We start from the raw sequence: 17,842 nt of genomic DNA on the forward strand, positions 1-17,842 counted from the left end.
GAAATAATCAGAAAATAACTTTTAATAAGCAGTATTTAAATTTGTATGCGAAGATTGAGAAAGAGAATTAATTTCAAAGGGAAGATTTCATTTGTTATTATTAGAAATCCAAAGGGAAGGTTACATAGGTTATTGTAAATTGGAAGGTTGCGTAGCAAAAGAGGTATAGAAATGACGGTTATTGCGTAATAACAAAAGAGGTATAGAGGAGACGGGAAGGTTTCAATCTAAGTGAAACAAACCTAACCAAGCACCATTTTAGGGAGTACAAGCTAACAAGATACTCAAAATGTCCATCTCAAGGGTCACCATATTTTTTTCACGTCTGAAACGTCAATCAGCCAGCAACACACAATGTATATATCAAGTGCAATGTAATGTCGTGTGGCTAGGGCCACACGTCGGGTAGGCCGGTCGCCTGGTGGAAGTCTTTTGAGTTGACGCCGATTCGGCGTCTTGCGTGTCGAAGGGGATGACGTGATGATGATGAGGACAACACAACACCCAGTTCCTGAACGGAGAAAATCTCCGACCCAGCCGGGAATCGAACCCGGGTCCCTTGGCATGACAGTCCGTTGCGCTGACCACCTTTCTATTGTTCTCATTTTTTCGATGTTGTTCGTTGCATTTGTTCGGTGCGGATGTCCCATGACACCCGTTCAAGTTCAGTGATGAGCCGTTCACTCAGTGTTTTATTAAAGAGGGCAGCTAACTCTGTGAACGAACACGTTGAGCTACTGTGCCGGCGAGTGTTGCAATACCACCTCCACACCAAAAATATTTGTCAAAATACGCAAAGACGTTGGAATTTGGATCTGAGGCTATGTTATTAGTGGTAGAAACCATAAACGGTGACCCTCTTACAATTTACAAGTTGTCCAATAGTGCATTACCTCACCAAGCACCAGTTTGAGGGGGAAGAAGACAATGCTTCATGTTCTACAACATAAAAATATAACTGATGATATTGACAGGCTAGTATTGCTTTTTATTCCAATTTCAACTACATCTACTTGGGTTTATGTACAGAGGCTGCGCTATCTATCTATCGCCGCTGTGGTGCTAAGTTTCTCTAAAACATTTACTGACTGTATTTCCATAATCAACCACTGAATATGCCAAACGCTAACCGTAATGCGCCACAGTATGAGATATGAAACACACAAAATAGCCAAAGGCAAACGAACTGACCAAGCTCCATTTTACGCATTTAGATGAGACATGTAACGAAATGCCACATACTTCGCCATGTTACTGCGGAGCTTTAACAAATTGTCCCCATACTTCGACTTCTCATGGCAGAATAGTAATAAATTATGGCTACTGATGACTTCTTTCACCTGTCGCAACCTGAGACGTCTTCGAAACAGTTGAGAAGTGATATAATGGTTATTAATGTTTGCAATAAATCTTTTTACAGACGTGGTTTCTGAATTTGAAGAACAAGGTATTTACTTGTTGTGAACTGTATGATAATTCCATGACAATGGGCGTGATTCTACACTATGAAATGAATACTACCCTGGTTATCCACTTTTGCAGAAATATTTCGCTCCCAATGGGACTTAATATTTTGCATGTGGTTCAAATTCAAGTGTCTGTCAGCTGCCTCTCTCGACTTATCACAGATGAGCACACGTGGAGTGCGAAGCAACAGGTGTGTTGCTCTTCCGAACGGTGGGGTAGCCGCTTGGTTCGGGCTACCCCCGTGGGAGGTTGGAGTCCTCCTTCGGGAATGTGTGTGTGTTGTCCTTAACGTAAGCCAGTTTAAGATTACGAAGTGTGTAAGCCTAGGGACCGATGACCTTACCAGTTTGGCCTCATAGGAACTTACCACCACAAAACGGTTAAGGATGCACGATGGTTTGCTACGTCACAACGCTGCACAGGGTATAGTTGTCAGTAAAGGCAGCCCATCAATACCTGTGAAAACCGGAACTTGGAAGCCAAAAAGTAGAGACCACCTGGCCATACAAGCGACTGCGTCATTAGGTGAGACACCGTCGATCACCTTCGTCAGGTGACATGAGGTTCATTCGTCCTCCTCTTGTGCAGTGCCGAATGAAATTAAAATGGATCGCCTACTATGTGCCATGGTATGGCGGTCTGGTGAGTGATATACTCTCAGAATTTAAAAACAGAGTAATTTTATTCTCAAATTCATTGGCAGTCTTTTACAGTAGCAGGATATATTAGTAGTACCAGTAAGAATGGCCTTTGACAATAGGCAGGTATAAAATGGTGCTCAGTCCACGGAGAGCTGCCGGAAGGAACCCTCCACGCCAAACAGGTCGGTGTGCGTCTTTGGTTTTCCGGGCCTCTTCGACTCGTCCACACCGTACTTCTCGTCCTCCTTGAAGAACGCCGCATTCCTCTCAATGCGCTCTTTCCACGCATCTGCGAACAGAGTGACAACGTAAAACACATCTCTTGTGAACAATAAAGGTTAAGGGAATCAGGAATGTCTGGTGTGACAAATCTCTGCATACAAAAGGCAATATCCTGACTGACTGACTCATCATCGCCAAGCCCAGACCGCTAAGGATACAAACTTAAAATTCGAAGAATGTGGATGTTATACTGTAGGCGTCGTTTAAAATAATTTTTCGAAAAAAGGGGTTTCTATTTTTTTTATTTGAAATGCCGATATAAAGGCAGTTTTGAAGGTAGACCTATGAAAACTAGTATTTAATTTCTCAGTCAGAAAATAAAAGATACTTGTTTCAGCATTTTTGGAAATTCAACCGCTAATGGAGTAAAATAGTGGATGAAAGTTTTTTTTGAAACTAAATAACTTGTAAAGAACTGCTAAAGGATTTTTAAGGCTACATCAGGTATTTTAACTTCTTGGTTAGAAATTTAAAATAAGTACGTGTTTCACTGTTTCTTCAAATTCAACCCCTAAGAGAGTGCAAAAGGGAATGAAAATTTTTAAGAAAATATTTTGTTACGTCCAAAAAATGTTATAGCTACATTTTATGAATATCGGTATTTTGCTTTTCGGTTAAATATAAACTTGCTTGGAAGTATCTCCACATGAACGCAAAAGGCATGATTAACGAAAACTCCAGATACCAGAATCGCTTTTTGGTCAAAAGTACATTCGGAAAAGTCCACACGTCTATGGCCTTCATTGGCGCGAAAAGCTTAGACGCTTTTGCAGTTTGTGAGCAACATAAAAATTTGATTAAATAAAAATAGAAACAAAAAAATCTCTGCAGGCCGTTTAGTCTACTGGAGTGAAGCAGCGGGCACTAAGCTAGTCTTCAGATATTTTGCAAGCTACTGTTCGTACAGTACTCTGTAGTGGTAGTGTTGTGTGCTATGCTGTGGATTGCTGGTTTCGTATCTATCATTTCTGGGAAGTTCTTGAAATATTTTATGTTTGTAATGTTTATATATCTGCAAGATTCAATGATTGTATAAGTACTAGCATGCTGGAATGTTCGATGTTTGTTTAAAGTAGCTGCACTTCCCGTCCAAGATGTAATTTCTGTTCTGGCTGTACGTTGGTCTCAGTAATAAACGTGCTTCCAGTATCATACTTCATTCACAAACCTGCCTTCGGATTTGGATTTGACTGAAGCTTCACGCTGTGGTTTCTGCACTCATATTATTGGAACACTTGAGCGTAATTAAATCCTTTTCCCTTTTTCCAGGCTTACACACTACTTAAACTAACTTATGCTAAGAACAACACACGCACCCATGTCCGAGGGAGGATTCGAACCTCCGGCGGGAGGGGCCGCGCAGTCTGTGACGTGACGCCTCAAACCGCGCGGCCACTCCGCGCAGCCCAGGTCTATTCCTTTTCTTAATATATGTGTATAAAGGTGCAATTTACCCACCTTTATATATATATATATATATATATATATATATATATATATATATATATATATGTAGTCTTATACAGTTCATTTCACCTAGAAATGTAAGATAGGTCGGATTGTAACGAACGTGAACTGTTGAAAATTGTCCAGACACCTGTTTGTAGACATTGATGTGGACTGTGTCCACCCGAAGCCTTTACGACGGACTGAACGCTGCTGGTGCAATTTTGAGTGACATGTCTGAATGTATATGAAGGAATGGCGCTGACGTTCTTCCTCAAAACCGTAAACCAAAAGAGCTACTGGTATTGGACACTGTGGACTGGAGTGCAGTCGGTGTCCTACCTCATCCGAAAAGGGTTAAAAAGGGGTGAGGTCGGGGCTCAGGGCAGGCCATTCCATTTCAGGAATGTTTTTCTCCACATATACTGGTTTATGACAGGACGCATCTCACATTGGTCATCGTCTCTGTACTGTTCTTCAAGTGTACACAATACACAATACAGAAAACGTATTCCTATCCTTCTACATTTAGTATTTTGTTAAGTCAACAAGGGTACATGCTGCAACCACAGGAGACATCCCTATACTGTGACAGCAACTCCTCTTTCTCTAGTGTATTATATTCTGTATAATGCTATAACCTCTAGTGACATTTACGTACATTGTGATAATAACTGAAGCTCCAGTTCCAAAGCGCTGTAAAAATGGAGCTCTGTTCGGACTGACAACAAATTTGAACGGAATGTTATCGAAGAAAGGGGAAACGTAATGGGATGGATGACTATGGTGTGAGTAGCGCATTAAAGCAACACATTAAACCAACAATACTGTGTCATGTGTATAACCACTTATGTTTGGCATTCACAGTTGTGGCACTATTAGTTAACTAGGTCATACAAAACGGCAAGGCTGTACCACATCGGATGGGAAAAGTTAGCTCTTCATTGTTCTGAGATAAAAAAAAAAACACATAAAAACTGACGTGAAAGTAGTGCAAGACATGTTCAATGTGCTGTCCACCGTTTTCTGCCACACCTTGAAATCAAGAAACAGGATTTCAACAACAGATCTGTCTCCGGGGTCATGTTCACAATACGTTGCCCAATGCGCGCCTTCAGCTCAGCTGCGTTTGTAATCGGAGCACTAAACACAGCGTATTTCGGATAGCGCCACAGTCAGAAGTCACACGGATTAAGATCAGGTGACCTGAACTGACAGTCTGTGAGGAAATCACGGCCGTTGATTCTAGCACTTTCAAAATGCCCCTGCAGCAGCTGGTTCACTGGCTGTGTAATGTGGGGAGGAGTGCCACATTGCATAAAAGTGATCCTACCCACACACACATGCTACTGAAATGACGTTGGTGCGCAAAAGACTCTCATAGCGTTTACCAGTGACGGTAACAGGATCCACAGGACACATCTCCTGGAAAAATAAGGTCCTGCAATAAACGATGCCGTTGAACCGCACCACGGAGGTATGTTCGTAGAATGAAGAGATACCACTTGATGTGCGAGCGGATTTTCCGTTCCTCATATTCTGCCATATTCTGTGTATTGGTGTGTCCTAGGAGATATAAATGGCCTTCGTCTATCCAAAGAATGTTTCATGGCTATTCGTTGTCCGTTTATGTGTGAACAAAAAATTCTGGAGAAAACGTTTATCTTACTGGAACGTCAGCAAGAATCAACTCCTGAACGGGTAATGTTGTATAGATAGCATTACAGGGTGTTTCTTAGAATTTTATGCACTGTGCTCACAGCAGTGTCTAGAGTTTGGGCAATTTCCCGTGCAATGAATAATTTCTGTATACACAGCTCGAGCCCTCCTGTAATGCTGTAGCCACATCTACTGATATCGGACCAACTGTCTTACTTCTTCCACCACTCTGTACTTCAAAATAAACCTCCTTTTCGAAATAGTTAATAATTTTCTCCAGATCCTTGGCAGACAGAGGACCAACGCCTTTTTACATACCCTTGAGTGTCCGGAACTTCTGAAGAGCTACAGGCGCGCGGTCGCCGTTCTTGTTACAGAGCTCTAACATGAGTGCGCGATCCTGAGGCAGCCGTGCTGAGCACCTCAACACAAACTGAGGAACAGGCGTGCACCCTGCATCTTTTATTTCGCATATTCTGCTGCTTACAGCGTCATCTAGTCGTGAAATTTTCGTTACTTTTTCCCATAAGTTTTCCCCCTTCTTCAATAATTCTGGTATTTTATTGAAATTTGACGTCATTCCGAGCAGTAGTTCTCTTTTTTTTACAGCGTTTTGGAAGTGCAACTTTAATTATAATCGTTCTGTGATTCAGTTTAAGTTTTCCATCAGTAAGTAAAGACTACATGGATGATATGCTTGAAAGACAATAAATATTATATAAAAATATTTAAATATTGTCACTTGCATTATCCTTTCTATTTCTGAGTTTCAGCTGTTTCAAACTGGAAGTTCTGAGGCGCAAACTGGAAACCAGCCCGACATTTTGCCTAGAAGAGAATTGGAGACAGCGCAGTCGGGACAATAGGTACCCACACACTAGCTCACGTATGAAACCAACGGTCATTGACACGCAATACGGCTCACAATCAGTCTAGCGGTCTACGACCTAAGCTCTATTCTACGTAATTGGCCAATATGGGGAAAAGGAATTCTCCGTTCCTTAAATGTAGGTAATAAAGGAGAATAGCCCACCACATACAACTTGACTGCTATCAGACATGACTTGGGTGTCAGAGGAAAATACACAGGCAATATCAGCTGTTAAAAATTTTAGAATACACTGAAATTCAGTTGCATCGACTGCACTGTTCAGTTATTGTTGTGTACATGAAGGTTAATTTCAATGCGATGAAACATCTGCATTTTCAACGCTTTATTTCATTATATCCTGCACATCGTCTTCGGAAACAGTTTTAGTTATCGTCTTATGTTACGTTATTTTGTGCCAGTTCTTTTTCATCGACAGCTCATCTGTCATAAGATAATTAGAATAATTGTTTATTTCCGCTTTTCATTTCAGGATTGATGTTCAGTCTTCCTCATATTTAACGTACAGAGATACAAGAGTACAGGCTGATGTGAATAAATTGGAAACATCAAGCTTTGTGGACAAAACACAACGAAGAAAATTTATGTTAGAGCTTGAAAACTGTATGACCTACAAACTGAAATCCAAGTTAACCCCTGATATCAGCGCTTGTTTTATTTGTGTTCGTGTTATAGTTGTTACGTTTGCTGCCATAGTCTTTTAACCAAATGCATCAGCACCATAGTAGGTCTTTTATCTTTGTGTCTACGCTACAGTTTTATGGGTGTGTTCATAATTCTAATGCTCAAACAACGTTTAGGCGCATTCCAACTTCTCACACGAGGAAATACATTTTCCGCAGCTAATTCTAAGTGCATGTCGGAGCGAAGAGAAACGACCTGACACGTTTAGTATCTGACTGCGCTCGTCAGAGGACGCTGCCACATCTTCAACCATCCTCCTACATATTGTGTAATATTTCTGGCTTAGTCAGCCATCATATCAGGCTCCAGGAAGCTGTTTCCAGAGCAGTGGAGATGCAAGAAGTATATAGATGACGAAATGTGGTGTGAGGTACCTATGACAGATGTTAGATTCGGTACCATTCCCGTGAGAAAGACCGCCTGCATAATGCTACTGCTCTGTGATTGGCTGCTGTGTTCGGAGCAAGGGCGCCAAAACGTTAAAGTATAGTTATTATTATTAGTTAAACAACTCATTAGAATGACTTCACTTTTTAATATAAATGTCTCTCAACAGCTGAGTATCAATCAGTCATTTTAGAATTATTAAAAATAATTTAAATCAAAAACAAAAGACTGACGAAATTGCAGACGAAGCACTTAGGAAGCGTTCGGGTCATGCCTTTTCTGGTATGGCGCACAAAGTGTTTCGGGCTGTTCGTCACTCGCGATTAGGCAGTCGAGAAGAACAGACATGTATGTCGTAGTAAGTGCTTCTAATTTTTAATTAAGTTCCTGTTCATCACTCTGGATTAGGCAGTCGAGATGTACAGTCATGTTGTCTGTTGCAGGATGTGTTTGCCGGTATTCAGTATTAAATGATTTTCTCCGGTAGTCATGAGGCACAGACACGTGCTACAAATAATGTAAAGATACATTTTCGTAAACATTGTGTTTGATCATGTACTTTGCTGTATCAGAAGGTGTTGTGTTATGATCATGTAGTCTTCTCGTATGGCTATATTAAAATACACGAGAGGCATCCCAAAGAAGTGATACATTATTTCAGAACAGAACCTCGCTAAAAGTCAGTTTCAGCCTCAAGATACAGAACCTACGACCTGCGTGCTGTTTTCTGCTCTGGGGACATCAGCTTGAAGACAGCAGGTTAGTGAACTATAACGGAACCTTCATATTCCACACAGTGCAGTGGAAACAACTAGGCGCCTCACGTGTACTGCATGCACAGAACAAATGAGCTCAGTGACACGTCATCTGCAGTAATGCAGAGGAGGTAAAGGAGGATGATCGTTATTAAAACCAACAATCAATTCATTCGTCCTTTCTTGCCGTAATTGTTTTAGTATATATGTGCCAGTAGGAAACAGGGCAGTTGGAAGGGAGAAACCATTAAATGTGCTGCTGAGAAAGAACAACTTGCAAGAATGAGAAACCATTAGCTTCAAGGGGGTTACGGGCCACATTCTACTACACTGAACCCTCTAAATGAAAATAACATGCGTGTTCGATTGTAAATGAAATTCCATAGTTTTGTGTAAACTCTATTACTTCATTACTATTGCAAGTAATTATAGGCAACACCACTAGTGAGCGGAAGACCCTCAACAGTAGCCTATCTCAAGGTACAATCCTAGCTCTGTTACTATTTAGCTTGTATACTGCAAATATGCCAGCCGGTCAGTTCAGAAAGTTTGATTCATTTCAGGAATAACTAATATGAGTGTTGTATGATGACTGGTTCTTGTTCAGTGACTTTTTAAAATCATCTACGGTTAATAGCTGTAGTTAGGGAAGGCACTTCAGGTAAGGGAGCAAAGGCTGAGCTACATGTTATGCAGACTTTCAATAAAGTCCACTGTGTGACTACAACGCCTGTAACGGGGATAATATTAATTCAATCGAATCATTAGTAATGTTCGTCTCTTACCGCTCTTTAGCCAGATATCAAGGAAACGTATTCTCTTCCATTTAAACTGCAATAGGACAAGAACCAGTGATAAATATACGTTCAAGGGAGATTTCTGTTACGTTCCACATACTTAGAATCAATGTATGTTTAATATCATTTTGCACTTCATCAATAAAGTTCCGTAGGTTAATTAAAATATATAACTTTTTAAATTCCAATTCGTAATTTGCAATAGGTATCATTCATATGATTTCCAAAGTAGAATTCCGTTTCGTCGTCTTTCAATAATTCATTTCATTTCATGTTGCTGGAAATTTGATGTTCAATTGTTGTACGCTGATAACATGTTACTTTAAAACAACGTGTCTGTTTACGGAGTGGCGACCGCTGTAATGAAATGTGACTCAAAACAATGCAGAGGAAGACCTTCAGAAAACTCCCGTTTTTATGAACTATTCTCTATCCTCGTGTATGTAATGGCAATAAAACAGCCTTATCCATTTCAATGCTGCGGTTGGTAGGACATGTTCTGAGGCATCAAGGGATCACCAATTTAGTATTGGAGGGCAGCGTGGAGGGTAAAAATCGTAGAGGGAGACCAAGAGATGAATACACTAAGCAGATTCAGAAGGATGTAGGTTGCAGTAGGTACTGGGAGATGAAGAAGCTTGCACAGGATAGAGTAGCATGGAGAGTTGCATCAAACCAGTCTCAGGACTGAAGACCACAAAAACAACAACATCCATTTCAATAGAAGAAACATAACAGAGAGTTGTCTAATGGATATAGAAACCTTTGACGCCGCATAGGTACATTAGCTATTGTGGAAAGTAGGTAGGTAAGTTGCAAACTCATTGGAGGAAGGAGGAAGGGGGCTTATTACTGCCTACGTCAGCCCAGGGGGGTTCAGTAGCACAGGGATCAGGCGACCTCACGGCCCAGGCTGCAGCCTGGCGTCCATGGAGCGTCCGTCGAACCATTCATGGATGGTATTCCGTCATGCTCAATATCCAGGCCTATAAAAACCACTTCGTCGGCTTTTGTGCCATTCATTCTGCGTATAATGCCCAGAAGCTTTTCATTTGAACTCCATTCTCTGTGAATTATAAAACTCCATAGTAGTCACCAGGAATCTAACATAGGATCTCTGCTTTGGTGGGTATTAATGCTACACACATAGCACGGAGGCAACCTGTAGCAGTTATCTGTAGACAAACGAACTAGTAGTATGGAAACTGTCTGTAAATTCCTATACAGTTAACCTAAGGAAGTGGGACTGACCAGATGTGTGCCTTTACGGCATGGAAGACTAATCACTTTATTTGGTTACACGAGTACTTGCGCCCTTCCCCTCACGTGTGTAATTTATAGAGGGATCACCGCTATTTGGAGCAAATGAAAATCCTGGGCAGACATTGCTATTGTACAGAGAGTATCTCAAGAAGCTTTCGAGTAAGGCGCAACGTCGTAAATTTAAGCTCTAGTGTACTTCACTTTTTTTTACGTCGGTAGATACGGTAATAAAAAGATGCATCAGGAAATTACTTTTTTATTCACTTTGAGAATGACGTGAGAGTCGCTAACTGGCAATGGTTTGCACTTACTTTCCAATTTTTCTATAGGCCCAGCTTCTCCTCCGTACTCTTCTGGTAAGATTTTCTTGGGGACGTGCTTATAAAGGGACTCCAGATTGGAATGTATGAAGATCTGAAAAAAAAACACGACAAGCATAAATACAAGAACGAAATCCTTTTTTGAAAGCATTACAAAGTATGCTAAGGCGTAACACACAATTCAGACACATTCTGGTAACAGTACTTTTTATTCTGTTCTCTGCACAAGTTAACTTCTTTCTACGTAACTTGTTGTTGAAGTCTTAAGTCCGAAAACTGACTTAAAACAGTTCTCAATGAAAATATATCCTGTGCAACCCACAGCCGTTTGAGACTGCTTGCTGTACCCAAAGCCTTAATCTGACTCTACAGCAGTTACCGCCCCCCCACCCCTCTCCATTACCAATTACACTATTACTCGACGCTTCATGACATGTGTTATCAAACGATCCATTCTTCTAATCACGCAAGTGACATAATCCTTTTTTCTCCCTAATTTGATATTATGCGTATTCATCAGCTATCCAATATACCTATTTAATCTTCGGCATTCAGCGCCACATTTCAAAAGCTTCTGTTCTGTTCATGTCTATTCTGTTTCTCGTCAACATTTCACTTCCATTCAAGGTTGACTCGATAAATATTTTCAGAGAACATTTATATACTACATGTAAAATGTTTCTCATTTTAAAAGAGTACTTTTCTTGCTGTTACCGGTCTGGAAGTAATGTCTTCCTTTCTATTTCAGCCATCGGCAGTTAGTTTTCATTTACTACTGTTAGTGCCTAATTTCCTAAGAAAAATTGCATTGCCTTCTTTAATTCGACTATATTCCACTAAACTTGCTTTAAATTTGTTGAATTTCATCTTCTAAAGTACTAGCAAATCCAACAAAGCTGTGCAAATGTTAAATATGTACGGGAATTGGATATAAATCTTAATCTGAGATATCCTTGGGACTTGTGTCCGGACGCATGTTCGGTTTCTCATTGTGACTTCGCCCTCTTTGAAGGAATAGAAATGCCGCTTGAGATTAGCCGAGCGGTCTTGGCGCTGCAGTCATGGACTCTGCGGCTGGCCCCGGCGGAGATTCGAGTTCTCCCTCGGGCGTGGGTGTGTGTGTTTGTCCTTAGGATAATTTAGGTTAAGTAGTGTGTAAGCTTAGGGACTGATGACCTTAGCAGTTAAGTCCCATAAGATTTCACACACATTTGAGCTTCCCCGTCATGACACCATGCAAAGTTCATCCTTTTGTGCTATATTGTTATCTAGCTTAGCGCCTGCTGTTTCGCTCGCGTGGGCTGTATGATCTGCATGCATCGTTTTCTTTAATCGAATTTTTATGTCGTTCGCAAATTGCAACACCTTCTAAACTGTTCAGTGTAACTAAGGGCATAGAAGCATTTTTTTTAAAGAAAGTAATGGAACTCCAAATTATAATAAATCATATAGAACATGATTAATAAATACTGCATTGTTAGTCTGTTTGGTTTTTATTGCTTTTAAGTTTTTTTTTTAAAAAAAAATTTTTGTGTACAATGTAATTACAAAACTTCGGAATATGCAACATTTTTCGGTATTTGAATATTGCGTGGTAAGAGTATGAATTGGTTTTCTAAACTACTAGTTCCTAAATGTGCAACATAAAAATGACCAGGTGACCAATTTGTCAATATTTAAATACCCTGTTACCACAGTTAAAACTGACTTTAAGGAAGAAAATAAAACAGCTCATTTTCACAGAATATCTACAGTGTTATGTACACTGCTGTTGTCGATTGCTCTTTAAAAAATACATAGCCCACGTTTTAACAGTACAGAGTTGAGTTTTAGTTTTTAGAATGCTGTGTAGTAACAGTTATTGAAAGGATACACATAACCGACAATAGTAAAATACTCTGATCGTAAATCAGTTCCAACGCATCTGAATGTCCTATCTTGAGCCTCCTTTACTGTTGCTACAAACGAAACCTAGATTAGCTTAAACTAAATGCAAAAATCGGTTGGGAGCACTGGTATACAAGGTATGAGAAACAGCCCTCCAACTGCTGGGTCTGTGAGGATTGTACCTTCAGTGACACAATTTTCTGTACTTTTAGATCTCTGAACAGGTAGCATTACAAATTTTTGGGAAATTTATATTGGATAATAATATACAAACCACAAATATTACTTTCCCATTGTACACGTTTTTGGATGAACCTATCTGGAAGAAACAATATAAGTCATTGTTGTGTATAAAACTTTAATATACGTGTAAGAAAACCCAACTATTATTATTATTACTCGACCTCCCCCCACCTGCATGGACCATGGACCTTGCAGTTGGTGGGGAGGCGTGTGTGCCTCAGTGATAAAGATAGCCGTACCGTAGGTGCAATCACAACGGAGGGGTATCCGTTGAGAGGCCAGACAAACGAGTGGTTCCTCAAGATGGGCAGCAGCCTTTTCAGTAGTTGCAGGGACAACAGTCTGGATGACTGACTGATCTGGCCTTCTAACATTAACCAAAACGGCCTTGCTGTGCTGATACTGCGAACAGCTGAAAGCAAGGGGAAACTACAGCTATAATTTTTCCTGAGGATATGCAGCTTCACTGTATGGGTAAAAGATGATTGCGTCCTCTTGGACAAAATATTCCGGAGGTAGAATAGTCCCCCCATTCGGATCTCCGGGCGTGGACCACTCAGGAGGGCGTTGTTATCAGGAAAAACAAAACTGGCGTTCTATGGAGCGGAGTGTGGAATGTCAGATCCCGTAATCGGGCAGGTAGGTTAGAAAATTTAAAAAGGGAAATGGATAGGTTAAAGTTAGATATAGTGGGAATTAGTGAGGTTCGGTGGCAGGAGGAACAAGACTGTGACTACGGAGCTATAAAACAAAAACTAATAGGGATAATGCAGGAATAGGCTTAATCATGAATTAAAAAATAAAAGCGCCGGTCAGTTACTACGAACAGCATAGTGAAAGCATTACTGAAGCCAAGATTGACACGAACCACACCTACCACAGTAGTAGAAGTTTATATGCCAACTAGCTCTGCAGATGATGAAGAGATTGAAGAAATGTATGGTGCGATAAAAGAAATTAATCAGACAGTGAAGGGAAACGCAAATTTAATAGTCATGGCGGACTGGATTTCGATAGTAGGAAAAGGAAGAGAAGGAAAAGTAGTAGGTGAATAGGGACTGGGGATAAGGAATGAAAGAAGCAGCTGCCTGGTAGAATTTTGCGCAGAGCATAACTTAATCATAGCTAACACCTGGTTTAAGATTCATGAAAGAAGGTTGTATTCGTGGAAGAGGCCCAGAGACACTGGAAAGTTTCAGATAGATAATACAATTGTAAGACAGTGATTTAGGAAACAGGTTTTAAACTGTAACACATTTCCAGGGGCAAGATGTGCACTAACCATACTCTATTGGTTATGAACTGTAGGTTAAAACTGAAAAACATGCAAAAAGGTGGGAATTTAAGCAGATAGAACCTGTATAAACTGAAAGAACCAGAGATTCTAGAGAGTTTCAGGGAGAACATTGGGGAATCATTGACAAGAACGGCGTAAAGAAATACAGTAGGAGAAGAATGGGTAGCTTTGAGAGATGAAATAGTGAAGGCAACAGAGGATCAAGTAGGTAAAAAGACGAGGGCTAGTGGAAATCATTGGGTAACACAAGAGATATTGAATTTATTGATTAAAGAAAAAATATAAAAATGCAGTAAATGGAGCAGGCAAGAAAGAATACAAACGTCTCAAAAATGAGATCGACAGGAAGTGCAAATTGGGTAATCAGGGACGGCTATAGGATAAATGTAAGGATGTGGAGTCATATATCACTAGGGGTAAGATAGATATTGCCTACAGGAAAATTAAAGAGACCTTTGGAGAAAAGAGAACCACTTGTATAACTATCAAGAGCTCAGATGGAAAACCAGTTCCGAGCAATGAAGGGAAAGCAGAAAGTTGGAAGGAGTATATAGAGGCTCTATACAAGGGTAATGTACTTGAAGGCAATATTATGATAATGGAATAGGACGTAAGTGAAGATGAAATTGGAAATATGGTACTGAAGAGTTTGACAGAGCACTGAAAGACCTAAGTCGGAACAAGACCCTTGGAGTAGACAACATTCCATTAGAGCTAGTGAAAGCCTAAAGAGAACCAGTTATGACAAACCTCTACGTGAAATATCCTCATACTTCAAGAAGAATCTAATAATTCCAATCCTGAAGGAAGCAGGTGCTGACAGATGTGAAAATTACCGAACTATCAGTTCAATAAGTCACGGCTGCAAAATACTAACGAAAATTCTTTACAGACGAATTAAAAAACCGGTAGAAGCCGAAGTTGGGGAAGATCAATTCGGATTCCGTAGAAATGTTGGAAAACATTAGGCAATACTAAGCCTCCGACTTATCTTAGAAGATAGGTTAAGGAAATGCAAACCCACGTTTGTAGCATTTGTGGACTTAGAGAAAGCTTTTGACAATGTTGACTGGAATATTCTCTTTCAAATTCTGAAGGTGGCAGCGGTCAAATACAGGGAACGAATGGCTGTTTACAATTTGTACAGAAACCAGATGGCAGTTATAAGAGTCGAGGCGCATGGAAAGGAAGCAGTGGTTGGGAAGGTAGTGGGACAGTGTTGAAGCCTATCCCCGATGTTATTATATCTGTATACTGACAAGCAGTAATGGAAAAAAAAGAAAAAAATTGGAGTAGGAATTAAAATGCATGGAGAAAAAATAAAAACTTTGTCGTTTGCCGATGTCATAGTAATTGTGTCAGAGATAGCAAAGGACCTGAAAGAGCAGTTGAACGGAATGGACAGCGTGTTGAAAGGAGAATATAAGATGAACATCAACAAAAGCAAAGCGAGGGTAGTGGAATGTAGTCAAATTAAATCAGGTGATGCAGAGGGAATGAGATTAGGAAATGGGACACTTGAAATAGTAGATGAGTTTTGCCATTTGGGGAGCAAAATCACTGATGATGGTCGAAGTAGAGAGGATATAAAATGTAAACTGGCAATATCACGAAATGCGTTTCTGAAGAAGAGAAATTGTTAACATCGAGTATAGATTTAAGTGTCAGGAAGTCTTTTCTAAAAGTATTTGTATGGAGTGGAGCCATTTATGGATGTGAAACCTGGACGATAAATAATTTAGACATGAAGAGAAAAGAAGCTTTCGAAATGTGGTGTTACAGATGAATGCTGAAGATTAGATGGGTAGACTACATAACTAATGAGGAGGTACTGAATGGAATTGGGGAGTAGAGCAATTTGTGGCACAGCTTGACTAGAAGAAGGGATCGGTTGGTAGGACATGTTCTGAGGCTTCAAGGAATCCCCAATTTAGTAGTGGAAGGCAGCGTGGAGGATAAAAGTTGTGGAGACATACCAAGAGATGAATACACTAAACACATTCAGAAGGATGTAGGGTGCAGTAGTTACTTGGAGATGAAGAAGCTTGCACAGGATAGAGTAGCATGGAGAGCTGCATCAAACCAGTCTCTGGACTGAAGACCACAACAACAACAACGTTATTGAATCCAACTGTAAGAAAAAATATGGACATTTCCACAGCACAGCACGGCCTTTTCTATCTCACCATCAGTTTTAACGTTGTTACGTAAAAAAATATTAATCTACGTCCGTTCCAATGTTTATTAGAGTGTCATTAAAAAATCTGAAGTAAATCTGTTAAGAACTTTTAGAGTCTTTTGGAAACAATATTTCCCATTTGTATACAGACTGTCAGTATAAATTTTCGTGGCAGTAACAATACTATTCAGCTGGTCTTCGAAGACCTGTGCCACCTCTGACAGAATCACAATATCATTGACAAACAACATCATTTCTTTTCATCTCCGTGAACTTTAGTTCCAACTCCAAGGTTCACACTGATTTACTTTAGCAGTTGACCAGCGTACAGTCTGAATAACAAGGGGACGCATTACAGCCCTGTATCACTCCCTCGTCAACTGTTGTCTCGCTTTCATGTACTTCAATTCTTGTAACTACTGTCTGCTTTTCTGTTCAGTTTGTAGTTAACTTTTGTGCTATAATACATAACTTTGCTAAAGTGACGTGTTACAGGAAGCCTACGTTACCAACTTATGATTACTGTGACAGTGAGGAGTACTTTTATTAGTAACAAATAAGAACTGTTGGGCCTGGTACCATTTTTAGAGTAAATTTTGTTAAGATAAGTTATTGTAACAATAATGTCACATGGTTAGCACAAGAAATAAGAGATAACGTGTGATCTTACAAACATTTGCTCCTATTGTAATGTGTTGGAACCATGTAAAATTAACCAAAAAGATAAATATAAATTGTTGTGTGGTTTTATTTTGGAGAACTGATGATTCATCAAGCAGTTCGACATACATGTCCCTACTACAGCAGTTAATGACCTAGTATGGTATTTACACAAAAGCTATACACACTTTGAAATATGCATGTGTACTAAGAATACAGTAAAATTTTGCTATTTTAGAAATTTAAGTGGGAAGGTGAAGGAAAAATTATGTACTTGTGACTTACATCACTGAGTTAAAGACTGTAGTAATGCTTTGAATTTCATAATGTATCCAGTAGTGCCAAAGGCATTAAATACCTTAACAGCCACTGATCTATTTGATCCTTCACCCAGACGTAGAGTATTTTTGTAGCAACTTTATGTTGGTCAAAAGACTTGAACCTATATCCCATTAAAATAGCAAAGGCAGGTACAGTGTTTTAACCGTTTACAAGAATATTTTGCAAGTACAGAGGAACCAAGATCGATACTTGCAGGTAATGGTACACAATTTGTAAGCCATAATTTTAAGGCATCCTTAGCATGGGAAGAATTACAGTATAGTACTACTTCCAAATACCATCCTTAGTGGAAGAGTTCGCTATGGGTAATGATGTTGTGAGGACTTCGTAGAAAGTATTGCTGATGTAAACATACTACATGGGCTTAAACAATTCCCAAGTTACAAGTGATATTAGACGAGTTACCTCATTTGTATATTGTTCTTTTACCAGTGGGAGTGGTGAACAGAAAATTTATTGGAGACGCGTTGTTAAAGATATATCGATATCCTCAAGGACAATATGCACAAATATTGGAAAAGTAAGTAAAGAAAAGTGATGAAATTAGAGTGAAAGAGCATAACAGTTACGCTGCAAGGACAAATTTTGAGATGACTGACTAATGTTACACAAAGCTCATAATCATATTGCTTTGAAAAATGAGT

At 39.8% G+C, this 17,842-nt stretch overlaps 1 protein-coding gene across 1 annotated transcript in view; it reads right to left on the reverse strand.

The window, feature by feature from the left end:
- Positions 1-2,234: 2,234 nt before the first annotated feature.
- The window catches only part of LOC124545093 (alpha-tocopherol transfer protein-like), a 64,955-nt gene continuing 49,347 nt past the window's right edge, over positions 2,235-17,842 (reverse strand). The window contains exons 5-6 of the mRNA XM_047123905.1: positions 10,582-10,684; positions 2,235-2,397 (exon numbers count right to left, since the gene is read on the reverse strand). Coding sequence (XP_046979861.1) covers positions 2,246-2,397; positions 10,582-10,684 — 255 coding nt within the window. The 3' untranslated portion in view covers positions 2,235-2,245. The remainder of the gene's footprint in view (positions 2,398-10,581; positions 10,685-17,842) is intronic.

The sequence above is a fragment of the Schistocerca americana genome, chromosome 8, assembly GCF_021461395.2.
Source record: "Schistocerca americana isolate TAMUIC-IGC-003095 chromosome 8, iqSchAmer2.1, whole genome shotgun sequence".
NCBI lineage: Eukaryota > Metazoa > Arthropoda > Insecta > Orthoptera > Acrididae > Schistocerca > Schistocerca americana.